Below are 26,923 nucleotides of genomic sequence, written 5' to 3' on the forward strand. Positions count from 1 at the left end.
GTATTGATTAATTCTTTACCCAAATTCTTGTTTTTCTTACTACTGATTACCTGCTTCTGACCATTCCAACTTTACACACAGTCTTAAGAAAACACACCCCTCTTGTTTTATTCAGTGAAACTTGCCGGCCTCAAATTTCTCTATCTTGTGGGAACTTAGATGTGTTTTTGGCAACAGACTCTAGGCGTGTCCACATGGTGGCAGTACTGGGTAGTGGGACATATATTGTACTGTTGGTGGCTGGCTTATATGGAGGGACATGAAGCTGCTATGAATTGGAAGTAAGGTTTTTAATTTCACTGTTAGACTTCCTTTCATCATGCAACCATGTAGATGGACTGGTCATGTTCAAGCTGCTCCACTACAGCTGAGTTAGCATTAACTAAAGTGTCTTTTCATTTGACTTCATTTGAAGTGTATTTAAGTATATTTCCAGCACATTGGTGATATAATACAATTGTACTGCAAGTGTGTTCTGAATGCCCATGGATCATGGTTTTCACTGGTGTACTTTAGTACACTTAAAGCAATTATTTACACTTCACGTGTACTAAAGAATTACTCAAGTGGTATTCAAGGACTACAGTACTTGAATACACTGAAGGGGGCAAAAAAAAAAGCACAAAGTGTACATAGTACATTCTTCAAAAAGTTTAAGTATAATCTTTTTTGTCGTGGGAAGCAGTTGGACCAACTTAATATGCACCACACTTCCATTTAATAAAAACACTTGTTTATTGTGATGTAATTTACATAAAGCATAAATAGGTCAGTCTCACAGGTGGTAAATGTTTCAGAGAAAAAATGAATGAGTCATCATCATTGACATGATTGTTATTGTGCATGGAACGAAAAGTCAACATCACACACAAACACACACAAACACAAATAGAAAATATTTCGAATTCAATATACACACACTGTACACACACAGACAACAACATTGCATTGTCATTTCATGAAAAACAGACACAATTTCCTCTTAATCACTGAGCACACAGACACACTGTTCAATGCAGACATAGTGTAAAGTAAACTTAACATCAGACTGAGTGGGTCGGCATCATGGGAGGAACTGAAAACATGCTCTCACTGCACTGCTTTAATAATCCTGCCTTCATACTGATGACATGTTTTTGTCTGGGCCTGATTGTATTGACAGCTTTGTAGTGCAATTCAAGATTCTTTTACATCTTTAAAATGTCACAATTTTTACACATATGGGACATTGTTTTCTTTTTCACAAGAAAATATTTGTGTTTTTATGTACTATGCAAAAAACAAAACAACAAAAAAAAACCACCTTGAAAAATTGCTCTTGGTTATCAACAGTACAGCTTGTGTAAATGACTTAATGGAGGACCCATGTGCAATACCACCAGCAGATAAAAATGAAAATATTAGGGAATGTAATGAATGTGAAACACTATATGTATATGCAGACAGAGCAGCTTGATCCTCAGGGGCGCCAAAAGACCCTGGTTCACTGCGTGTCTGTTGCATTTTGGTATGATGATGAATTGCTAATTTATTTGGAATGTGATACTAGTTTTTTAATGTGGTACCATGGTGCTTTTCACTAATAAAGCCATGTTTAATCAAACTGCCTCAAAAACAGAAATCCTGGTGCCAGATTATTCCAGCATAGGGTTACTGTGGCTTTCTTGGTTGGACAGGGACTGTGTAAATACACAGTGTACAGAGGATGGGGTTGAAGGGAGGGTGGTTGACTGATAGGGTCTTATCAGCAAAGGTTTGCCCCATGGGCCCCCCTGACAGGTTGATTTGGCCACACTGCTGGAGAGAAAACATTTCTGCTAAATCATGACATGAAACAAAGGAAGCATTAGAAATCTTACAGGGCTGATGATGATTAATGGCCTCTGATATTTACACACCATGACACAAATTACTGCCATGGATTCAATTTGAGCCCTTGGTATATTTATGAACTGCATAATAAAACAAGGCAAACTAAGCACTGTGTTTGAAGTGGCAGAATGATAGCATATGTAGGTCCTATTCTTGATGTCTTTTCACTGAATTGAATTGAAACAGTAACACAGAGCAGAGGATCTGTTTTGCCTTCCTACTGCTAAACAGAATAACCTGACAAGACTGTACCACAGCTAGTAGCTCAGTGGTGTTGAAACTGTATGTCAACATGTGGATAAAATTAATGAAATTAAACCAAATGCTCAGTGAAAGGGCCACAATATGGATGCTGCAGAGCAGCTGCAGTGCAGCCATAGCTTCCAGCAAGAGCTAAAGCTGCTGTAGGTCAGTGTAATAGAGATGATCACATCTCTTCCTAGTACCACATACATCCACCACGGTTGAAAAAGATCAGTTACATAATGTTAACAGAGCCAGCAGAGATCAGATCTCGCTCTCATAGGTGTGCATGTAGGTCTTGAGTGAGAGGATTTCAGCGTAGCTCCGGGTGGTTCTGCGGTACAGGTCCAAGCCTGTCAGGATCTCCACATCTCTGACTCGAGCTGTGTGCATCTTCATCAGGTCCTCCACCCAGCGAGACTCCTCCTCTGAGCTCTGCAGGGAGGCAGTGAGCAGCACAGAACCATTAGCATCCTCCCCCTCTGAGGACTCTGAAACACTCCATAACATGCAACTCGGATGAGATTTACCTTTATGGAAGCATTCACCATACTTCACATTCTCAAGAGATCGAGATGAGAAAGTCAATCTCATGTCTGTGTGTTAAACACACAGCTGGAGTCAAGATGTGGTTAGCCTAGCTTAGCATAAAGGCTAAGAACAGGAGGCAACAGGTAGCATGGCTCTGCCCAAAGTCAACTCACTAATTCACATAGCTTTTCTTTTTTATCTGGACATGAACAGAAATGTAAAAACAACAGTTTGTAGTTTTAGGGGGAGTTACAGGCTGGAACTACTTCTTTGGTGATCAGCCTGGCTGGTGTTCACAGTGATGATGTCTAACATCACAGAGTTATTCACAGTGAGGTTGCCAGGTTTGGTACCATTGTACCTGTGGCGAAACATGTACCAAAACCTGTGCTCACTGCTGTATCTGGCAACGAGAGAGGGAGACACTGCACAGATATGCTGAGTGGATGGTCAAACATGTCAAACATGTGATTTTTACTGTGAAATCTCTTCTGGACAAGCAATCAGCTGCATAGTTAGATGCTGCTGCACAATCTTCGGAGGGATGTTATGTTTGGGGTGACTAGATAATGCAAAATTTAGCCATATACTGTGTCTATTAGACTGAGCTCAGAGGGTAGTTTAAGTGTGACAATACACTGAAAGATGTCATGTTCCTTACTTTGCAGGTCTCGTCGTTGCTGGGTCGGTGTGGCAGGATGAAGGCAGCGCTGTTGAGTGGGCCACTGCACGAGTCTGCAGCCTGTGTGAAGTCTAAGCAGCTGGTAAGGACCACAAAGTAGTGTGTGGGGACTGGTATCGTCCCACTTACATACCTGCAATAAAGGTCAAGTATAGGTGAGCCAGCTAGGACTGATAATTATATTGATCTTGATGAAAACTACACATGACACTGGAATATCAATTATCAATTTATCAAATAATTTGCGTCCTTTTTATTTCCTATGTAATCCTAAACCATCTCAAATGAAAACATAAAAAAGTGTTTAAAGTGAAGTGTGTTTTGAAGTGAAGGCTTACTCCCTTATCTTCTCAGCTGAGTCCCTGACACCATCATAGTCGTAGTCAAATATGGGTCCAATGAGCACATTCACGCCGTTTCTCTCGGTGGCATATTTCTTCACTAGAGCTCTCTGGAAGTAACCCCATATTCCTGAGAGAGAAGGATGGAACAGAATGGGAACAAAGAGACAAACAGAGAGGGACGTGAGAAGGGAACAGGAAAGATGGGATGTGAGCAGCAGATAACATGCAAGGTGTCAGCAGGACCCCTGTCATCTAGCTCTTGAAGAAGCTCTATTCACTCACTGACTTACTCTTGAATGCAGGATACATGGGAACAGTGTTGGTGATGAGGACAGCGTCATATTTTTTGTCTGTGGTTGAGGACAATTCTGTTAATGAAGAAAAAAAGAAACATGATTCAAACTATTTCAGGTGCAGCACTGTGTCAGTAATGTCACTACAGGAGAAAGGAATGATGGGAAAAACTATGAAAATAAAAACCATGATGTAAGAAACAGGAATTTTCTAGCACGAGACCATCAGCATGAGTTGTTTTATTATTGCAGAGTTTTTGTTGAAAGTTGATAATAATATAAAACAATAAATCAAAGACCTAGGTTTCTTATTTCTATCATCAGTTAATACATCATTTATTTTTCCTCAATGTACTGATTTATCATTTAGTCGACAATGTTATTAGGACAAAAGCCTGCCACAATCATCAGAGCCAAAATTGTGAATTTGTCTGTCAATAGTCTAAGACTCCAAATGTTCAATTTCACATGCATATTAATGAGACACAAAGTATTTAATGTGATTAGTTAGTGTGTTTCAGTGTTTAAGTTGTGGTGTCAACATACGTGGCGGGTAGAGGAAGGCATAGGTGATCTGTTTATCTGCTCTGTAGCTGGTGCAAGACTGACTGTAGGCTGGAGGGACTCTGGTATCAGGTCTCACACAGTTAGAAAGCGCTTCAGGTAGAGGAAACAATTCTACCTGGATCACCACACACACACACACACACACACACACACACACACACACACACACACACACACACACACAAACAGAGAGAACATGGATCAACTGACATGTAGTTGCTATTCAGTTGTTCAACAGTGGTATGTCCGATCAGACCAGAGCAGTTGTCTGGTAGGTGAGAAAGGTGTACAAGAAAAAGCTGAACTCAGCATGGAGTGTTTGAAGCACACAAAATCAATCCCACACAACTTGATCTGTGATAGGCCAAGTCATTACTGGGAGAAACTGTTTCATATACTGTTTGTAATGAGTAGAAAACAAACACACAAACATGAAAAATATAAATCTGGATTTGAAAAAAACAGTGAAGGAAATGCTAATAGCCACTTGCTATTACCTGGTTAGGACATACCAGTAATAATTAATTTTATTAAATAACAGCAAATACTATAATGTTGTATTTTGGGGTATGTAAGCATTTTAGAAATGTAATGCATGGCTTTGTCTTTAAACCCAGCCATGTTTACATATAATGTTCAAAAGGTGCCTTTGTTTACTGTTTTCTGATAGTTGAAATCATAAAATATGACAATGTACGATAAATATGCACACAAAGGTTCAATCAGGGTGAGCGCAGGACGAGCAGTACCTGTCTGCTGACAGAGTATGATGTCCAGAGAGGCATAGAGAGAGCCTCGCTGTAGCCGCTGATGTAGTCACTGTGGTGGAGGATGGAGTATTTGGTACGGAAGAGCACAGCAGGTCGACCATACGGCAGGTTTCTGCTGTCTGAGAGAGGAGGAGCACAGAGGGACACAGCAGAGGAGATGCAGGTGTGTAACAGGACACCTTTAGAGAACACTGGAATTCAACGTGAAGTGAATGAACAGTCCATGCATGATGCATCACTGGATGCACAGGATCATGATGCAGATTTACCAAGGAAACACATGACCAGTAAAGTCAGTGTAGACCAAGTATACATGCGTTCTACATACGGTGTTCTAATTATTTAACTTCGATTATGAGTTTCCTCATTCTGCTAGGCTGATGTGCTGTATAAAGTAATTCAGGAGCATCATCAAAGACTGACCATCAATAGCTTGCCTCAGTCGCTGGTTTAGCTCCTCCACTTTGTTCTGTAAGAGACAGAGCCAGAGTGACTCCAGGTTATAGCCTCGTACAAGGGTCACTTTCAAACCTCTCTGGCCTCTACTTTTTACACGCAACTGCAAAAAGATCGGAGATTGAAACAATCTCTTGCCAGAGATCTACATGGGAATCACAAACACAGCATGGACAAAGTGACACGCTGCAGAGAAGGGCTGGGTCGAACTCACTTCCAACTCAAGCAATTCAGGAAGTGGATCTAAAAAATATGCTGATGTCTGTGCTGGAAAAGTTGTCAAATATGGAAGTAGACCTCAATGAATACAGAATGCCTTTTTGTTTGCAAATGAGCTACAGGCTTTGTTGAAATGAATTGACTGACTTGAAGGTGAATTGACTCCAGCTCTGCAGCAGAAAGCAAAGAGACAACACAGCTCTTTCAGTTTCCAAGGAAGCTGAATAGAAGAAGCAATCAGGTAATTAGACACATTTTTACAAGTCAAAGAGGCTCATTGACACACTCACAAACAGACACGCATAAATGATAAAATAATCGCAGATGATTGGCCCATGCAGATGATTCTTTTTACAGGTCCGCTGTGTAAAAAGACAAGTTTAACTGCACTGCAAAAGCAAAACTGGAAAGTAAAAACAGCATCTGTAATGGAAAGCCCTTCAGTCACTTGCTGTGCCATGTCTGGGATGTTTGATTGCTGCTACAAGAACAACACCCAGCAGGCCTTTCTAGACTTCTCTTCCAGACACACTCTGCTCTAAAGATCAAGGGAAGACCCACCAATTTCTATATTTGCAGCATTTGAAAACATTAGCATGATCCATTGATGTTAACTGAATGCTGCTGGGGACAAAGACAAACTGCCAGTCTACAGTGGTCTGGAGTCAAATCAGTTCCAGATTCCTCTTTCTGTGTTGTGACTGAAGGGTTTGAAGTGAAAAAGCTCTAAATAGAACACAAACATGAACAGAATGGCTATTGTGTTTTCTTGTGAAAAATAAATACATAAAAATATATGATGAGAGAACCTGCACTGATACCTCAGAGGCCCTAAGTTATGTTTGGATAGCATTAGGTTCCTTGTGCAAATACTGTACTTTCTCATAATTGTGACAGTGTCCCTGTGAGGCTGCATTCATTCAGTGAAGAGAATCTCACCTCAAAGTTGAAACAAGAGCATTATCGCTTGTACAACCCCGATTCCAAATAAGTTGGCATGCCATGTAATGCCTCTCCAGGATGCCCATATCATCTTTGTACTGTTTTCAGTTGAGTATATGTCAAAAGGGATCAGTAAATCATCACATTCTGTTTTACCTATAGCATCCCAACTTTTTTGGAATCTGTGTTCCACCTGAAATACAACAAACACAATCTCAGCAAAGTTTCATATATCTTGATCTGAAATCGTTTCCCTTCTCATTTGAAGTGAAGATTTTAATTTTCATTCAGGATCAGGCTGGATCAGCCGTAAACAGGCTTGTGCACTATTCCTTAGCTCTTAGTTACATTTAAAAGAAACAGAATCATTGAACAAAAGTCTTCTCATCAAATGATTCTCATATTTCATCTTTCTCATCTCAGCCCAATCTAAAGTCTTTGGACTAAATGGAGAGATGATCTTCCTGTTGGGTAGATTCTTATAGCTCCCTCCTATCTGTAATATGACAGTAGTATCATTAGCATCCAGACTAATGAGGCTACAGGCAGAAATTAGCTTTTAGCGATGCCTGTTGAATAAATAAAGTAACTTACATACATAGGTCTGATGGTACTGACCCTGTGAGAACACAGGGAGTCTGAGCAGTGCATCGGTTCAGGACATGTTAAGTAGTCTCACAGAGAGTGGCCTCGGGCCAGCCACATAATCAAGTTAGTCCCACTTTGCTGAACTTTGTAAGGGTCTAATTTGGCCTTAGGGAATCAATTCAGTGCCATATAAATCATATTTGACTGTAATTACAGAGGAGGGAGCTGTAACATAAGGTGCAACCCTGGAGGTCATGATATACAGGAAACAGTTTGAGAACATGCTGACTGGCAGTTTCACCAACATTTATGTCAACAGTATTTTAGTGCTTATATACACTGTAGGGAAATACTGAAAGCTAGGAGACAGCAGCATTTGTGTTGTAGACTTATTGTGTTATGATTCTGTGTCAGCAGCCACACCTTCTCACAACAAAACTGCCATGTCGCATACACTCAGAAAGTTGTCCGTGCATGTTATCATTGCATTGAAGTAATACATCATCAGTTTTGGAGATTGGCTTCTTGACCAACTTACTTAAAAGTGATGAACAATCGACACCAAAGTATCACTGTAAGCTCCAGTGCTCCTTGCCAACAATTTATACTACTTAGGGAAATTTATTACATTTTTTTAGTAACTGAAACCTGTCTTCATTACATGGCCTCAAGATTTATACTGTTAAATAAATGAAACCTTATCTGCTTCACAAAGTGAATGCTGTCAGGTGTGCAGTAAGTTTTACTGTACACTCATGGCCCATCTATCCTGAGGAGCACGCTTCAGTCAGCGACAAGTTATGTTGAAAACTGCCGTTACAGCAATGAATCTACCTGCTATCATCCAACCTCATTTATGATAAAGTGTCAGCAAGGAGTACCAGGGTAGGTGATGACCAGCATGTTTTTGGTTTCAGTGTTGTTATCACTAATGTAAGCGAGCTGACAGAAAAGCCAATCTCCCGAAGACCAGTATTCCTTTCTGCAGCGTACAGGAAGCTGGGCCCAGGTCTGCCACTGAGTCATCATGGCTGACCTTGTCTTCGCAGCTGCAGCCCAGGTCATCTGTTCCTGCAAGAACAGGACCAGAGGTTGCCACTGGTCTGGAAATCTCCTCTGGCATGGTGGGTCTGTAGGGGGGGGCTCTCAGCAGGTGGTTCAGACTGCCACGGGTTCCATTATTGGGGGCTGGTTTCAGGCCCAGAAGATCTGAGAGGGAGACAAATCAATTTCATTTTGGCTAAGAGAAGAAATGCAAGTAACCACACATGTAATACCATCAACGTTATGGCTACTCAACTCACATATTCATTAAAAAACACACAGAAATATGCCTTACCACACATGACATTGTAAAGCTCAATGTTTTCAAAGGCTGGAACTTTGGTCTTGAATTTAAATGTAGGTCCATAGCCCAAGAAAATAGTCTGAAAATGAAAGTTGAGGGCACTTGTCAATTGATTTGTCACACTAATGCTTAGTATATATTAAGTCCAACCGTCCAACACTCTGAATACTAATGGATATTAAATCATTACTTTTCAATAATGGTCACCCTTCAAGCCAATAGAATATTGTCTAAAATCAAGGTCTAATCCATTTTACTGCACTGGATATCAAACATCAGCTAGGTGGCTTCTTAATGCCACAGAAGATTATCAAGAGTACCTGCATGCTGTTAATCTTATTGTCATATCCATGGTCACCAGAGAAGCCACAGTGCCTCTTCCCTTCAGGAACTTTCCTGTAATGGAGAGCATGAGCTCTACATTAGCATTTGGACACTGTAGTTAGCTGTGATTGCACAAAGGTTAATATGTCGTCATCAAAGTAGTGATCCAGCATCAGGAGGAAGAAGAGGCAAAAAAACAAACAAAATGGTTTTGTTTCTGACTGAGATACTGACTTCCAAACGATCACCGTGTGCATGCCACAGTTGTCACACAGCACTTCAGAAGAAAAAAAAATCAACAATGGCTTCACAAATTACTACCTTAAATAACCTCATAGGAGTCAGGTATCTGGATGATTCAGAGAGACCCGCTGCAGTAAGCCATCAGGTCCACACAGATTTTAATGGGTTAAACTCTGGTGTTAAATATGGCTGAACTGTATGTCCACCTACTTCAGCCCTCAGCCCAGGACAACCACCGCTACACACAACTCAAGCCACAGTCCTCTAATTGAAAAACAGCCACTTCTTATTAAGTGTCCAATAAAACACAGCTTCCAGTTATACATCTTCGTGTGTGTGTGTGTGTGTGTGTGTGTGTGTGTGTGTGTGTGTGTGTGTGTGTGTGTGTATGGCTGTGCAGGTCTAGGGGGTGAAGCCACAAGCATGTTAAAAATGTAACTGACTAGCTGACGGGGAAGTGAGACAAAGTCAGTATTTCATTTGGTGTGAATAGTTAGTTGGTTTGGAATTTATTGGCTAATGTATACGTGCCAGTGTGTGTGTGTGTGTGTGTGTGTGCTGTGTGTGTATGTAAGTAAGTGTAAATGCTCCGACACTCTGCTCCCAGCCACGATTAGGCCGTCTGTCTGTCTGAGCTGCACAGAAACCTCAAAGATCTCTTTCATTTAGCAGCCCTGCATTTGTGTGTGTGCGTGTCTATGTGTGTGTCTATGTGTGTGCACATCGTTAGCTGAGCTGTTTGTTTTCACTTTCAGTCGTGACTTCATGGTTTACTTTGTCACTGAATCTCTGCAGTAAGACTCGTAAGTGTTCTACATCAAACGCCTGTCAGAGTCCATTTTAGCATGTCATTAACATTTCAGCAGCTGCACTTTGAAAAAGACTGAAAAAGTTTCTTTTTTTTTTTACATAAGCGTGGATCAGGACAGCATCTTAAAACCTTTCAGCACTACATGTGTTAATGATGCGTTGATGGCAGCCCACATTGACATAAAATGTGTTTTTAAGTAAATCAAGATGTGCGGTAAAGAGGCTCACTGATGGGTGGGCTGAAAATGCCACATCAACACTGACTGTACACAACATCAGAGCACGTTCCTGGTAGCAGATGCAGCATCAAATTGAAACTAAATTAGTCTTCTCTTGCACCCAGTCCACTGGTTTGGATTTAACCCTTTGAACTCTTGGCTGTTTACGTGTGGTTTTACCTCCAAACATTGACCGTAAACTTACACTTATGAGTCGCTGCTTGTCCTTGCTATTGTTTTTATGTATAATCATTCCCTCTCAGAAGCGTCATCACTTGGCCTCTGATTGGTACAGTGACAGTTTTTATGACAGAAATGATGACACGGATTTAAATTCTGGGTTTTCTGTCTGCATGTCCACAGGTTGGATAAATGTCAATCAATATAAGAACCTTGTTGATAGACGCTTCACCTCTTAGTACTGTCAAAAACCACTGTGATGCAAAGCAGACTACTTCTTGCAGGTATCTTCCATCAGAAACATCCAAGACTTATTCAGACTATAAAATTCAACACGGCAAAAAATGTGTGTGTACTTATGTATACTGTAAGTCCATCTGACATGGTGAAAGGTATTTAAGTTTATACAGTTGCCTGGTTCAGCTTCAAATCACTGGATGTTTAACTTCCTGTTGTAGTGGTGGCACTGTACCTGGCAACATGCCACTTCCTGTCCACCAGCAGGTGGATCTCCTCAATGCGTCGGCTGTTGGCGTAGTGCAGTCTCTTCGGCAGATGTTGCTTCATGTACGGCTTAAAGTGCTGGTCTGCCTTCCTACACTGGAACAAGGAAACAGTCATTAGTATTTTGATCTTAGAAAGGCCAGTCAGAGAGGTGACACACCGATCACCACCCAGTATTGTATGTTCAACCATTTCAGTGTTAAAATAGTATGATTCTCTTCTTATTACATTTTACTGCATTCTCCATCAATTCTTTTTAAGTTCACACAAGTTCTCCCACTTCACGGAAGCCTGATACTTACAGTTAGATTTGCAACAACAGTCTTGGGGTCATCTGAAAACGGAACAGTGGTCAGACCAGTGGAAACTTTGGCAATTGCAAATGAATACAGACAATGAGCAAAATATATATTTTGTAGGAACAAGATAAAACAAAAGGTTCATTTGACACAAATGTTTGTGTCATGTTTGATGATGAAGGTCTGAAGCTAAAAGTTCTGAAAACAGTGAAGACTACATGAATAAAAGGGCAGACATCCTGAATAATGTCAAATGAACATCTGTGAAAATGAACAAGAGAAACCAAAAAAAAAAAAAAAAGATGATGATGATGAAATATCTCTCTCTGTTTCTCACATTTAGGATTGTTGGGGTATCTTGAGCGTATTCTGCCTAGAGACCCCGGGATGAGGATGATGTCATCAACACTGGTCATGTAGTTACTGAGGAACTCGGTGCGATCACAGTGGGCCTCCTCCATACCTGAGAGCACACAGGAGTGGGAGTGAGAGCAGGTGTGACTGCCTGATCAAACCCAGGATGAGGTGAATCAACACTGCTCTTCTGTGTTTGTGTCCGTACCATGATCCCCCACCAGGATGATGTTGACACAGCGGTGCAGTTTCATCTGTTTAAGTCCATCCATTAGCTGGCCAACAATTCTGTCAATCATCCTCAGAGGGTTGTTCAACTGAAACACACAAAGGGAGTCAAAGTCCACTGAGTGTGTGTCCTGATGATACTCAACTCTCACACACAGAAACTATACGGGTGTGTATGCCTGTCTGTGTGTCTGGTTTGTGTGCTTTATCATGTACTTTCCATACATCCCCACACATCCCAGTTCACACACACAACACGCAGATAGTACTCACTTCTGTGCTCATGGGCCCCACTTTGTGTCCATATGTGTCCGGCTGCTCAGAGTGCATGGCGTAAATGTAAGGCCTGAAACAAGATCCATGGTACATTGGAGATGTGTGAGTGTGGAAGCTGTAGTGATTGTAATGACAGCTAATGATAACTTTAGACTTTTATACAACAGGTTTCAAATCAAAAGATACATTTATAAAATACAGTTCATTAAAGATGATTCTGATCTCCTACAGAAAAAAAGAAGCCATTTCTAGTTGGGGCCCCTTGTCACACTTCAGATATCTATGAGTTGCTAGCAATTCCAATTTCCTCTCTAAACTTTTCACATTGTTTCATTTCAAGCATCGTTCCAGGCTCAATGAGGACAAAAATGTATACATTTGTGTATTAGAATTTTTTTCCCCTACCTCATCATTCCATCATCTCACTACTCATCAGATGTATCTTGGGGCCCTTTGGAGGGAACTGCTGGCCTAAGCTAACTGTATATGAAGTAGTTAAAACTTGCTGTACTGTGACAATAAAATGCACTTTGAACATTGATGCCTCAGTATTAACAATCTGATACTGTAGCATGGGACATTTCACTGCAGAACAAGTACTTTTACTTTGATACTTTAAGTATATTTAGCTAATCGTACTTGTGTACTTTTACTAAGAATGCAGAACTTTTACTTGTTATGGAATATTTTTTTACATTTTAGGCATTAATGTATAGTTGATCATTAAGAGGCAGACATGCAACAATGCATTGCAGTAATGTGGCATGTACTTGAACATTCTGACTACCAGGGCAACCCCTAATTTCACTTTTTAACACTTACTGGAGAACAAGCCTGGTTTAGGTTAAAACTTTATTTCTTGATTTTCATTTTCAATGCAGAATAATATTTTGGTCATTTGCATTCATTTGCAAATTAACAGCAATACATATTTTCATACTGAACATCCAGCAGTGTTACTGGATTATTAAACAGCTAACAGGATATGGGGATACTGTTTTTTTCCACTCTTGCTAAGCTGTGGCAAGAAGAACAAATGAAGCATGAGAAGAGTGGAGGATGAAAGTCAATGTGAAGCACACAAAAGAGGAAAAAGTGACTTCACCTCTCCCCTTCAGGAAGGTGGAGCCACTGCAGCATGGTCAGTATCCGCCTCTCCAATGGGATAGCCCTGGAACATACACACAAACACACACAATGAGGGCCACGCTGGTAAACATCTGAAAACCATAGCAGCCAAACACAGACTTACAGTATCAGACTCGGATCCTGGTACCCTGTCCCCTTCTTGAACCATTAGCTGCTCCTTTAACTCTCAAAGAGCCTCATAAAGTTGAGAGTTGCAGGGGAGAACAAATTTAAAGCCCCCTGACTGTTTAAAGTGTCTGAAAGTCAAAGCCTGCCTGTATGCTGCCTGGGATGTGATGAGGCCACCAACCAAGCTGCTGGCTGTCATACAGTCCACAGCTGTCAACCATCAAGCCCAGGACCAAGGCGCTGAATGGTGCTTGATGTATGAGGCAGTGGGGGGCAGTGCGGAGGAACAGGGAGGTGTGGTTGTATTGCATTAACACTTGACAGCAGGCTCCCTTTCTGTTGCTCTATGTTCATATTTTAAACAAAATGTTCCCCCTCCTGCTGTCTGTTTTTATCTACTCTCCTTTTCTTTCTTCTCCTTCTTCTTCGTGTCCTCTTTTGTTCTCTCCTTGTGTTTTTTTTTTTTTTTTTTGGGGGGGGGGGGGGGGGGGGGACCTCCCAGAGAGCTGAACCCAACGCAGACCTTCAACAAGCCAGCCATTTTAGCAACAATCCCTGGTCCCCATTACCATGCCAATCCCACAGTGGTGCTATAACAGTAAACTATGTAATGAGTTATATGAAAAGGCTTTCTCAGAAATGTCAGCACACATTCTCTGCCTGCCTGTCGTATGTGCACTGCTGTCTCTTTCTCCTTGTCTTCTGTGTCTCTCTCACATGTGCCAAGTGCAAGAAAAGCACTGTAAAGCACACTCTGGCCCCCGTGCTTCTATAGAGTGCTACATTTGTGACCCTGGTTCACAGAAGAATCCTGCATAGTGTAAACAGGCCCATTTGCAGAAATTGCTGTAAAAACAGCCCAGCACCATCCCTCTGCTGGGATCTGTCTCCTGCTCCATCAAAGCCGTCTCTGTGCTGATAGATGTGGGCTCCTTTGTGTGTCACAGGCTACAGGTTTAGTGCAGCAGCCTGAGTGAGCAGCAGGAACATGAACGGGCATGTTCTGATGACTTTCACCGCCAAATAATTTACAGTCCCTGAACGATCAGTTCTACAGTAATGCATCTGCAGTGGTCTTTAAGGCACATTAACAGCAAACATGTTTATTTAAACTCTGGAGAGTTTACTTTTTAGTGCAGTTTATGGGCACAACAGAACTTATGGGCTCAGGTGGTACTCACAGTACCATGACCAGGCTCCAAGTTACCTGCAGTGCTGTTCAAATAGTAGTAGGGACATAATCAAAACCAACAGGAGGAAACAGCCCCATAACACAAGGTTTTATAGGCATGAGGACATTGATGTTGCCATCTGATTAAATTACTCATGGTTGTGAAGCTTCCAGTATCAATATAGGTCACAGTGCTCGTTTGTGGCTTTTTATTCAAGCTACAGCTGACTCCCTGTGAGTTTTGTTTATGCCAGGTGAATGCATCAGATGCTTGAAATTGTGCTGTCTAAGGAAGTTAGTTTCTTCAAGTGAAGAAGACTTTGACTATGGGGGCAATTAGAGGATGAATATTACGTTTACATCACATTTTAACATATTTTGACATTACTGGACTTCTGCTTTCTGTTTAGATGCATGAGGAAATGAAGGTAGACTCAGGTAGAAACAGAATAAAAATGCACCAGTTGTTATCAAGCTGGAGAGATGACAGGTTTCCATCTCCAGAGAGCTGATCAAACACGCGCCATAGAGATATTGCGGAAGGGTGCTGAAAGGTAGCAATTGATTCATGATGCATGTATCACTGTTGCACTTGTCCCACAGCTGTTCTGATTAAATGCATCGGTGCATGCAAACACCAGACCATATCAGATCACATTGCATGGAAACAGCTTCAATCCCAGTGATTTGGATCAGAATGAAAAGTGTGCATGTAACTGCAGCAGTAGAGCAATCTTTCACCATTGCTGTTGTTTAATCAGGGTCAGAGAATCATCCATAATGGAAATGCATGTTGGAAATGCATCAAGTGTGGTAGATGCAACTGGAATTTTGTCAAAATGAGGGTCTGTTTGGGGGTGTAATGAACAAGCATTGTGTGGGTGTTCTGCATGGAGCGAAAATTTCAAATTGTCTGTAGAAGTAAATGATTCCATTATTGATCTTACTGGAAAATACTCACTGAACACAAAGCATTGATAACAGAAGAATACTGTGCTGACCGAGCAAGGCTGGGAAATGTGCTCTGGGGAAATACTTTGAGACTGAGAGCAGATGTATTAGACTTACACAGGCCAGAAGAAGGTGGCAGCCTTCACTCCCTGCTTGACCGCTGTGATCCAGATCTAGGAGACAAACATTGGTCTCATTATTTCATTGGTCTGACATAGTTGAGGAGGTTACTACTGCAGTGCTACCCTGGACACAAGCATGAGAAACCCAAACCCATGGTCTACAATGAAGATGTGGAGTTCCAGACTACTTCACTACAAATCTATGGTCTCACAAGAACTAAACGTGACCCCAACCCAGCTTTCATGATCACATATTAACAACTGTTGTTGATCAGCAGACAATAAAGCCTGGTTTGTGAGATCTGAGTCCTGCCATTCCTACTGTAGTGCTTCAAAGGAAAAGTCTTTCCTGTCTTTGTTGGCCTCTGATCTATGACCTGTCAAATGAACTTGAAAAATACTAACGTTCAAAGCCACCACAAACGTTATCCATTGTCTAAGCAAGAAGAAAAAAACAATCACAGCATTAATGAAGTACAGATGGTAAAAAGAAGAGAAGAGAAGAGAAGAGAAGAGAAGAGAAGAGAAGAGACGAGACGAGACGAGACGAGACGAGACGAGACGAGACGAGACGAGACGAGACAGCACTTACTGGCTGTCCTCCCCACCAGCGATGATTGAGTTTCTCTCGGCTTCTCAGGGTGAAGGTGGCATCAAACACCGGGTCATACATGGAGTTGCCAACAATACCATGAGACTCTGGGTAGAGACCCTGAGAGAGATTCAAACTGAGACTAGAGTTCAGCCAATAATATTTGTCATTTAATAACCTGTGTAAACACTGCTCTCAAACACTTTTGACATACTTTACTACTTTACTTGTGTATGCATTTCAAGCTACCTTCTACTTAACTACAGTACATTTCTACTCTGCTACATTTAATAGTCACAGTTTCTCTGAGCTAATTGTGAATGTTACCATGTTTGCTTTCGTTACCACAAAACAGTTCAGTGGAGCCTTGGTGCAGTCTAATCACTTCATGTTGTACAAAACATAACTATGAGCAGCTAGGTGGCAACAACGGGTCGCATCAGCCTCTTAGGTGCAACTACAAATCAAATACATCAGGGTGTTCTGACAGCTGCAACAGTGGAACGACCACTTGGCAAAAAGCACTAATATCAGCTTTACGTCTGTAAATGTGAGCATACACTCATAGGCATGCTAACGTATTCAGCTTAGCCTCAGCTGCACTTTGAGTTTAATGCTACTGTTAGCAGACCGCTAGAAGATACAGATGAGGTTAAAAACTACAAACGCTGAAGGCAAACTATTTCTTATCACATGACACTGACAACATCTGAAAACCTGACTGTCAATGATAACGTCAGAGTGTGCCGTACCGTAGCCAGTGAGTAGAGGTTGGGGAAAGTTTTGGAGGGGTAAACAGGCCTCATATATGGAGCGTGGGTTCCACATGTTCCTGTAAAGAAAAACAGAGCAAGGGAAACTCCCAGATTAGCACAGAGACACGCACTAATAGCATCAAATCAGGTCTTGATTGCGTGCTCATAAAGCAACACATCAACATGGCTGAGGAGAGAACACAGAGATCAGCTGAACCAAATCTCTCTTACTCATTTTTTCAATGTTGGGTATGACAGCCTTTCCTCTCTTCACATAAGAAGCTCGAAATCCATCCACTGACAGCATGATGAGTGGTGGGCGCACAAACCTAGACACACAAACCCACACACACACACACACACACACACACACACACACACACACACACACACACACACACACACACACACACACACACACACACACACACACACACACACACACACACACATCAGAGGAGGCTAGTTTAGTTCCCATATGGCATGTAAGAACTTTTTAAAAGAGGAAAGGAACTGTGGTGACATGAGAGTGTGTCTACACCAAAGCTTTTCATTAAAATCACTTGACTGATCGGTAGATCACTTCATCCTCCTTTACTGCTGTAAACGTACCCAGCAGGACATTCAGCTGTCTTGATCTCCTCACACTCATCCTGCAGCCATGAAGTGTCTCCTGAAAGAGCCCAGTCAGAGGAGGAAGTTAAAGAGACAGAATGATTTTGACTGGCACAAGCTGCTCCACGGCGGGTTTGGAACAGTGACAACATTGCAAAAATTGAAGTCGATAGTACAGTATTCATCAGAAGCGCTCCTTTAGCTTCCAAAACTGTGGGTGAGCCACTGAATGTATTTGATTGACAGATGAGCCAGCAGAGACAATCAGTCAGTGTGTTTGCATGCATGCAGTGATAGAAGATGCTGCTTCCTACTCTACTACAGACATGACACTCAGAGCCTACAGCTGACAGCACTGATGTGCCTGAATTCAACAAATTGTCCACTGTTTAATGGTGAAAGCAGACTTATTTAGACTTCTAGAGGTACTCTGTGTTGTTAGTCAGACATTGGATGACATTATTTTAAATACAAGGAAGCTTCACTCCACACCAGCTGCTGGTTTCTAAAAGGCCATTTAGAAACATGGGTACACAGAAATATTGCAGAAAAATCAGCAGGCCAAAGCAGGTTTCTCTAACCACTATCTGATTACATAAACCAGGTTTCTTTTTTACATGATTTAAGAGAGAAGCTTACTGTCAAAAGCTGACTTGAATTCATGACCTTAAACTGTAAATAAACTTGGGCTGTTCACTTTAGTTTATAAGCCAAGAACAGACAGTGTTTTGATCATCTGTACTAAAGAAAAATACCATAACCATCAGATTTAGCATCTAAACTGACTAATGTTGATAACTGAGTGAGAGTTGTTCCCGGTGCCAGCTTGCTAGTAAATTTGCATTTGTTGTCCAGCCTGCAGCCTGAGGTTAGTTGCGTAGTTCTTGGTGGTACACAGTATGTGCTGTAACATATGGAGCATTTAAGCACACTGCATACAGGACAGAATGTTTACAGTTGCAAACCTTTACACAGTGTCTTGTAGTTGGTACAACAGTCTCCTCGGGCCAGACAGTCATCAGAGCAGTGGCAGGCGTGTTGTTCATTTCGAGTCTCCCCACAGCGATCTTTGCTGCACTCATAGCCTCCCTCTGTATACAGGAGGACAGGAGGGACTTCAGTTCACATAAGAAGCAGCAGGGAATAAAAACTTCAAAACCAAATCTGATAGATTAGTGCTGAAACCGCAAGCACTGAGAAATGAAAGCTGATACATCAATGTAACGGTGGTTTGGCTGCATGCTTCAGAGCTGAGCACTCCACAGTTTGGGACAAACACTGACAACATTACATGTACTGTGGCCAAAGAATCAAGATGAGAACACCAGACAACAGTTGGAGCTTAAAGCAGGATTTGACACCATCAGGGTAAAAACCAGAGTAGAGGTATATCATCAGTTTCAGGGTCAGGGAGGGTTACAGTGGTAAGGCAGTGGTAAACCAAAGACCGCCAGGCTGAGGGACAGAACATCAAATCAGACCACCAAGACTGGAAGCAGCGGAGGGGAAATGTTGACAGAGAGAGAGGGCTATACATGAATAGGGAGAAATAGCAAAAAACAAGTATAGCATAATCAGTAAGAAATCTGCTCAGGCCGACATCAAGTACATGCATATTAAGTACATGGCTCATTTCCAGCTCATTCAGCTGAACTGTGCAGCTGGACAATCAGGCTTAAAAACGATATCCAGGTATTTATAAGACTTGATTAAAAGGCTCAGTAAAAGAACTTTGAAAATGAGAACGATAATTAGCGTTATTAAGCCATGTCAGGGCAGGAATACACATTTAGATCCAAAATAATCAGGCTGCGTGGCAACATAGTCCAGAGTACAGCTGTGACCAGCACTGAAGCAAGCACATAATCAAAGCAGGCAGTAGTGAATGGAAGTTTCAGACTGTTACTTGAGTAGAAGAAGCAATACCACACTGTATAAAAACCCCATTACAAGTCAAAGGCGTTCAAAATGAAACTTTAATACAGGTACCTCAGTGACTCTACCTACATGAAGTGCTCAATATTAAAAATGCAGTGAAAATGAGTGTTTCACTATTATATCACTGGATTATTGTTACTAGTGCATTAATGCGGAAGTAGTAGTAGTAGTAGTAGTAGTAACTACACTACTACAACTATTACAGATAAATGTAGCACAGTCAAACGTAGTATTTCCCTGTGAATTGTAATGGAGCAGAAGCACAAGGTAGTTAAGTCTTTGTAGATGCTTTTGTCCAACTGACAGCAAATTATCAGTAATTAGACAATGGAGCTTATCCATGGACTTTTTCTGCTTCCTCCTCAACATTTAGAGAACTGTTCAAATGTTCATGTCTGTGCTAGGTGTAAAATATCTGCTAAAAACATGTAATAATGCTGTAAATCAAGAGCATCCTTTCTTTTCTCTCTTTCACACACAAGCACATTCAGCAGAGTCGCAGCCACATATAAAAGTCACATTACATGGCTGATTTCCCAAATATTCTTGACCACCGGTTGGATATTAAACACCAGATGTCTAAGGATTTCCTGCAGCTTAATGACAAAAAAAAAGAAAGAAATGTGAGACTGTTTTATTTGTCCTCTCTGACCTGACCTGCACCATGAGGTCAAGGAAGGCCTCTAAAGTTAGACAGTGTGAGTTAAGTCTAGTTTCATTAGCTAAACTTTGCTCTTGAAGATAAATGTATTAAGACAGAGGGGATTAAAAGCTACGCAGAAAGAACAAACTAATGAGCAGGCGAGGAGGGAGGATGATGGAGTACCTGTCCTGAGGCAGAGCTGATCAAAGTCCCAGCAGCAGCCATTGTAGGTCTTACACAGGTTGTCACAGCGACAATTTGGTGGCTCCTGCTCAGCCAGCTCAAAACACCTGTTCCTGCAGGAGCCGGACGTCGGCACGTACTGAGACGCAGAGCGAGCTGAGGACCAAAGACACACACATTTAATGGATGTTTGCAAGAATACACTTTTCTGTTATTTGGATTTCCTGTGGGGCTGCACGGTGGCGCAGCAGGTAGTGCGCGCGCCTCACAGCAAGAAGGTTGCCGGTTCGATCCCCGGGTTGGGTCGGGGCCTTTCTGTGTGAAGTTTGCGTGTTCTTCCCGTGCATGCGTGGGTTCTCTCCGGGTACTCCCGGACTTCCTCCCACAGACCAAAAACATGCTCATTAGGTTAATTGGTGACTCTAAATTGTCCGTAGGTGTGAGTGTGAGTGTGAATGTTTGTTTGTCCTTGCATGTGGCCCTGCAATCGGCTGGTGACCGGTTCAGGGTGTACCCCGCCTCTCGCCCATTGTAGCTGGGATAGGCTCCAGCCCCCCGCAACCCCAAAAGGGATAGGCGGTATAGATAATGGATGGATGGATTTCCTGCAGTGAGATGAAGAAGCTCTGCACAATCTCAGTGCTCCTGCAACAGCATCAGTAAACTGCTGAGCACAGAGCTGTCCGTGTCAAACATGAGTATTAGTTTGTTGCACAGCACTCAAACTAATACTCATCTGAAACATAAGGTTCTTATGTTTCAGATACATGGGCCAGACGTGGCCATCGAACAGGCCGGGGGGGTCTGGCACCGTGTAGTTCCTGGAACACCTCCTCTTTTTGCATTCTTCGTACGGGATGGAAATAAAGTAACGTTGGTTCAGCACGTCGATCAAAGGTCCGTAGGTGTAAAGCAGGAAGCCCTCCACAATGAGGATGTGAGTCTCCTCCTCCTCGTTACGGTCAGACTTTGGGACGATCTCGGTATCCAGGGTGTTATTAACGCCATGAGACTTTTCAAACTTCACCGGGTTCTCCAACCACGCATAGATCGTACTCATCATGGCGTCCATGTCCAGAGCAGTGATGACATCGTACTGCTTAAAGCCATCTTCACCAACTTCAATCTGATCTTGGGGCTTGAAGAAGTCATCCTGATGGACCACACAGCAGTTGGGCAGGTTCTTGATCAGTCTGTTGGTGAGGGTGGTTTTCCCTCCATTGGTGACGCCGCCGATGCCGATGATGTACTTCATGTTTTCGGATGGTCAAAGCACGTAAAAGGTGTTCAAAACGTTTTCTGATCAGGTACAATGTTAAACCATATCTGATGTCTCATCCTGAACTCTTTCAGTAAATGCATGTGGTCAAATGTGATCTGAGACAACCAATCACATACAACTGCCAGTGCTAACAGGCCATTGTAGGATATCTGATCAATAACTGTAAATAACTTTGACAGGTCATAACTTTAGGTTTTCTTTTTCGTGAAATGGCACTGAGCTGATTTTTACCTGGTGACCTACTGACACACATTGATATTCTGTATCTTTTATTAAGTATTGATTAGAAGTTTGTACTAAATTATTAGTGTGCATATGTGAGTGTTAATATACATCTTAATGTTTTTTTCCTTTAATAAGGATATCCCCATACATTTGAAAGTGTTAAGATGATTACAATGTAATCAGGTATATATATTGTGTATCACTGTAAATGTCCCTCATTTCCTTACTGTGGGTATTTGCCTAATGATCTGTAGTTGGCTAATAAAATCAAAGGGAATCTTCGCAATTGTGTTGACACAACCTAACTCTGTTAGCTCGTGGGCATAGTAGCTAGTGAAGAGATATCAGACCTGTGTTTAAAGTACATTCCCTGGTTTCCCAGTGGTGCCCCAATGTCACTGCTGATGAACGGAACACCTTCCACATGTGAGTGGGATGACATTTTGGCATCTGGCCAGTGGGTACAGCAATAACATCAGAGAGATCATCTTTAAAGGACTGTATGTTGTCCAAATAATGAATGACTGAGTGCAAGGAAATTAAACTGAAATTAAAAAATACTAAAAATAACAGCAATAGAACTGTTGTTGTTTTTTTTGTTTTTTTTTAATAATTAATAATAGCTGTGGTAAAAGCTCTGTAAGCTCTGTGCCAAACTCAGCCATCACTAAACTTTAAATCTTCTCCTGGGACCCAAACGGTGGTAATTCTATCACTCTGTGGGGACACTCGGGTTCTACGCAACACACTAATGCTCTTGTCCACTTCTGAGCCAAAGGACAGTGGTCCAGTTTGGATCCCAGCACACAGTGTGAGACGCCCCTGGCTTAACTGAAGACATCCTGGGGATCTGAGTGTGAGACGGAGTGAACTTACTGCCACATTTCGAACAACGTGCTCCTTGTCCACTAACCCGTGAAAAAACAGCCTGGCTCACAGAGAGGACCAGAGGATGCCAGCAGTTTTTCAGCACATGTTTGTGTGTTCTGTGTGGACATGTGTGCGTGTGTGTGCATATGCACTATGTGAAGGAACTGAGGTGCAACACTTTAAATGATGTATGCTGCTCAGCTCGTTGGCACAGCGGCGTGGAGCATCAATCCCCTCGTTCCCATCAGCCTCACTGCCGCTCTGTTGCAGTGGGCGTGGACTACAGGTCAAAGGTGAACACTTCAGATGCAGTGTCCTCTCAGCTCCATGAGTTTGAACTCTAACTTCAGCTGTGCTAATCTTCCTTTTGACAGGCAAAGAAAGGCTGCACCCAAAAGGAGGCTGGGGCCTTTTGAATTACTAAACTGTGCATTTTAAAAGCAGAGTAGGATTTTCCTAAAAAAACAAGCAATGCACAGTCATACAGAAAGAATCCCTGTCAATCATCACTGATGACCACTAGGGGCGGGAACACAGCAACCAGGGGCCAGATTGAAAGCAGCATCCAAGCAGAGCCATTGAGTCGGGGAGGATGGGGAACTTTGAATGGTGTGTATACAAACCATGTGTGAAATAAGCAAGAAATGAAAAAACTGTTCACACTTACTCTTTAGGAGCAAACATGAAGTTATCCACACTGACAGGTAACTTGACTGGACAGTTTTGGCGATTGCCATCCTGCATCATCAGTACTCACATGAGGAAATCAAATTTCAGTGACTGACAGAATAAGTTAATGCAGCACTTTAATGCTTCTGAATATATCTATGTTCTTCAAGTAAAAACCAAAGATGGTGCAGGATTTCTTCCTCACCCCCGGCAGCTGTGCTGCTCAGCAGCAACGCACTCAGTGCTGCCTCTGCAGCCTGCTTGATGTTTACATATTTTACTTCATTGGCAGAAACCTTTCTGCAGAGTAAATTCTGTTTTACGTTATTTTCTCCCATCTTACACGTTGAGACTGACTCGAGCAAACTGCTCCTTATGCAGCGTGTTTGCATGTTTAAGGTTCACCATGTAACAAATTAGATGATCTGAGTGACTGAATGTCCAGGTTCTGACGGGCATCCAGGTCTGTGATATGTCATCCTGCATCAGGGCTAGGATTAACCACAAGTGTTTAGAGATGGAAGAGATTTGAGTCTACTGAGCTTCAAAATAAATTAATAAATAAATACTAGATTGAAGGAGTATAGGATATACTATTTCATTTTCTAATGAAAAATTGACCTTCAGTCTGTTTATGCAGTATTGTATTTTGCAAAAACAACTGCTGTCTGAGTGTAAAGAAATTGCTCAGAAACCTTCGGTGAACAAAACATTGAAGAAGAGAAGAGAGCAAATCTTAACTATTGCAAATTCACACTCATGGTGTGCACATAAGCATTTTTTGTAAATCCCTCTCATGCATAAAAGTAGCAAAATTAACAATAACCGAACTCCAGACCGCAGCCACTGCCGGTTGCTATGACAATCTACAGCACAGCGAAGCAAACCTCTACCGTCTTGTGCTGACAGGGCTTGAGAATCTGGAGCAAAAAATGAGCTCCAATGCTCTCTTAATATTGACTCAAGGTAGAGCAACACAAACACACTCCCTCTCTTCATAAAAACACACAGGCCGCCCAATCACAACCTCGCACAGTGATCCGTTGTAACTCCACCACCACATACTGCTGCTCGCTCATTTCATATACGCTGGCAGACACTTCATATAGAAAATAACCCAGCAAATAAGTGAAGCAGAAAAAATTCCTCTGGAGCTGCACTTGTGGAAAGTTGCTTCTCATCTAATTGCATGTTGTTCACGTTCAGAGGCGCAATGCTGGAGAGAGCCGGGGTGGATGTGTGTCACTGCGGTTGGCGTTGGGGTGACTGATGGCGCTTGAAGCTCATATAGGCTTCAAGATTAACTCTGAAAACAAGCTCAGAAGTTGTTTTCTGCATGCGTCTTGGAGCTGAAACGTAGCTGTAGGCTTGTCCTAACAACGTTTGGCCAAGATACATTAATGCAGGTCCAAAACACACTTCACATGGCCTGTGCTCAGACACTTTGGCAACTAAATGAAAGTGTGTGACTTTTTGTGGAGACGCTTTACTGAACACATGTGTTGTTAATGTGTGTTGAACACAGCTCTGAGAAATTTCACATGCGCTTAATGCACCTTTGTTTTGTTCTCAAACATGTTACAGCAGAAAACCTCACAATACTTCAGTGATGTTGGACTGCAACTCACCATTATTTTCAGTATGAATTCAATATAACTTTTCATTAATTCTGCAGCACATAAAATGTAGTCCAAACTTGCCATCACGATTTCTCAGAGGCCAGTGTGACATCTTTTTTACATATTGATTTCATGTCAGTGGGATGGAACGATTGTTGATCTACTAAAACTAGAGTGCACTGTGCAGCGTTAAACAGCTACAGCTCCATGAAGTTCAGTATTCTCTGATACAGAGCTGAAACAATTACCTTGTCTTTTGTGATAGTAAACTGAATCTCTGGTTTTCTTTAGACTGCAGACCAAATGTTTAATTGGTGAATTAAGAAAATTCTGCTCATTTTGAGACTTCTCAAATCTTTGCTTATCTTTGGTGAAATGCTGGAGAGTTACACCCCTTCACAGCTCTAGAAATCCTTAAAATGTTCTAGTCTGTCAAGCTAAAATCACTGTTCAGTTCAACTGCTCCCACTTCAGACATGTAAGATATTAAAAAAGTGGCATCAGCCGCACACTCTATTAAAGAATGTACTGCTTTATTCATGTCGAGAAGGAAGGAAATGCTCGTTTGGCTGAAATTCTATCACACCAAACTTTACAGACAGTCCAGGTTCACTGCTTTCTCTTGTCAGAGTGATACTTCAATGATTCTTGAAGGAAACAAGAATCAGTAAAACATCTCATGTTCTTTCCTACAATCCAGGAGGAGGTCAGAGGTCAAGGTTAGTTACAGAATAGCCACCCTGAAGGTCGGAGGGATTCAGTTCCTTTTTCAAGGCCGTCTCAGCTGTGAGACTATCTGCCAGCTCGGGGTCAAGTGGTTCAAAGATGCTTCCCAGTAAGAGAGCAGCGTACTCACACTCTGTCCTGGCTGAAGTCCTGTCCTCTCCTGAGCGTCTGGGCCGGTCGTAGACAAATCCTGAGCACACATCAGTGCCACACAGGACTGACAGGATCCAAACAACCTGAGATAACAACACATTGGAAGAGTCATTTATCCAAGGTCACAAGGTTTACCCTCCATTAGAAAGCTGACACAGGGGGCAGAGACTCCATACTGTAACACCTTTTCAGTCGTCGTACTAAATGATTGTCAGGTGCTCTGGCTACTTTCAGATAATGCTACGTTTTTTTTGTTTGTTTGTTTGTTTTTTGTTTTTTTGCATTTTGGTTGGCTGTCCATTTGATGTGGATGCCCTGTCACACCGGTGACCGGTGATGACCGGTGCTTGGTTCAAAGTGAATAGGGACCACCCGCATCCGCATGACAATCGCCTTTGATAGTTTGACGAAACGTTGGCCACATGGAGTTGACGGACGAATCTACAATTGTTTTGCAAATGTTAGCAGCAGGAAGGGGGGAGGGGGTTATTGGGAAAGAACTAAGAAAACCTGGAAAATGCCCTTTCGGTCACAAAGAATAACGCAAACTACCAAAATGCACCGTTCAATGCGCGCTTAGGCGCAGATGTACGCACAGCGTGTCTGTGTTCTGAAGCGACACAGCGACAGGACTCTTACCGTACCAGTTTCTGCAGCAACATGCTCCTCTATCGGCCTGAGCAGCGTCCTGTGCTGGAGGTCTGAAAGTGAATGATGCTCACTTCGAAACCGACGGACCACCAGAGAGGCGGACCGCTGGAGAGGTCTGGAGCGGGAGGGGGAGGTGACTGAAAGGTGCGGACCGGCTTCTTATTGGCTTCGCTTTGGAGGCGGGCCCTCCTCTTCGCCAGGACTTAGATG

The 26,923-nt window shown here is 42.2% G+C and overlaps 1 protein-coding gene and 1 pseudogene across 2 annotated transcripts; both read right to left on the reverse strand.

Moving 5' to 3' along the window:
• Positions 1-1,677: 1,677 nt before the first annotated feature.
• Positions 1,678-26,755, reverse strand: enpp2 (ectonucleotide pyrophosphatase/phosphodiesterase 2). 2 transcript variants are annotated; one of them, XM_070966312.1, is made up of 25 exons: positions 26,707-26,755; positions 26,040-26,145; positions 20,519-20,674; positions 18,720-18,845; positions 17,752-17,812; positions 17,371-17,468; positions 17,137-17,216; positions 16,385-16,504; positions 15,788-15,843; positions 13,397-13,462; positions 12,289-12,361; positions 11,996-12,104; positions 11,771-11,896; positions 11,437-11,468; positions 11,103-11,230; positions 9,176-9,251; positions 8,847-8,934; positions 8,544-8,716; positions 5,726-5,771; positions 5,282-5,421; positions 4,512-4,647; positions 3,963-4,040; positions 3,667-3,799; positions 3,308-3,461; positions 1,678-2,550 (listed from the first exon to the last, which is right to left on the reverse strand). In XM_070966312.1, exons 1-25 carry the CDS (start codon positions 26,722-26,724, stop codon positions 2,380-2,382), a joined length of 2,550 nt encoding a protein of 849 aa, XP_070822413.1. In that variant the 5' UTR covers positions 26,725-26,755; the 3' UTR covers positions 1,678-2,379. The 2 variants fall into 2 exon arrangements, with proteins under 2 accessions (XP_070822413.1, XP_070822412.1); XM_070966311.1 differs by having other exon boundaries at positions 5,726-5,861.
• LOC139333831 (nicotinamide riboside kinase 2 pseudogene) lies at positions 21,267-21,808 on the reverse strand (annotated as a pseudogene).
• Positions 26,756-26,923: the final 168 nt, after the last annotated feature.

This window comes from Chaetodon trifascialis, chromosome 7 (assembly GCF_039877785.1).
Source record: "Chaetodon trifascialis isolate fChaTrf1 chromosome 7, fChaTrf1.hap1, whole genome shotgun sequence".
Taxonomy (NCBI): Eukaryota; Metazoa; Chordata; class Actinopteri; order Chaetodontiformes; family Chaetodontidae; genus Chaetodon; species Chaetodon trifascialis.

Excerpts from the sequence above, each read along its gene's own strand:
- enpp2 (XM_070966311.1), bottom strand. Across the intron at positions 15,844-16,384 it reads GCTGGTGGGGAGGACAGCCA|ATCTGGATCACAGCGGTCAA; the intron begins GTAAGTGCTGTC and ends TTTGTCTCCTAG. Across the intron at positions 13,463-15,787 it reads GCCACCTTCTTCTGGCCTGT|GGCTATCCCATTGGAGAGGC; the intron begins GTAAGTCTAATA and ends TGTATGTTCCAG.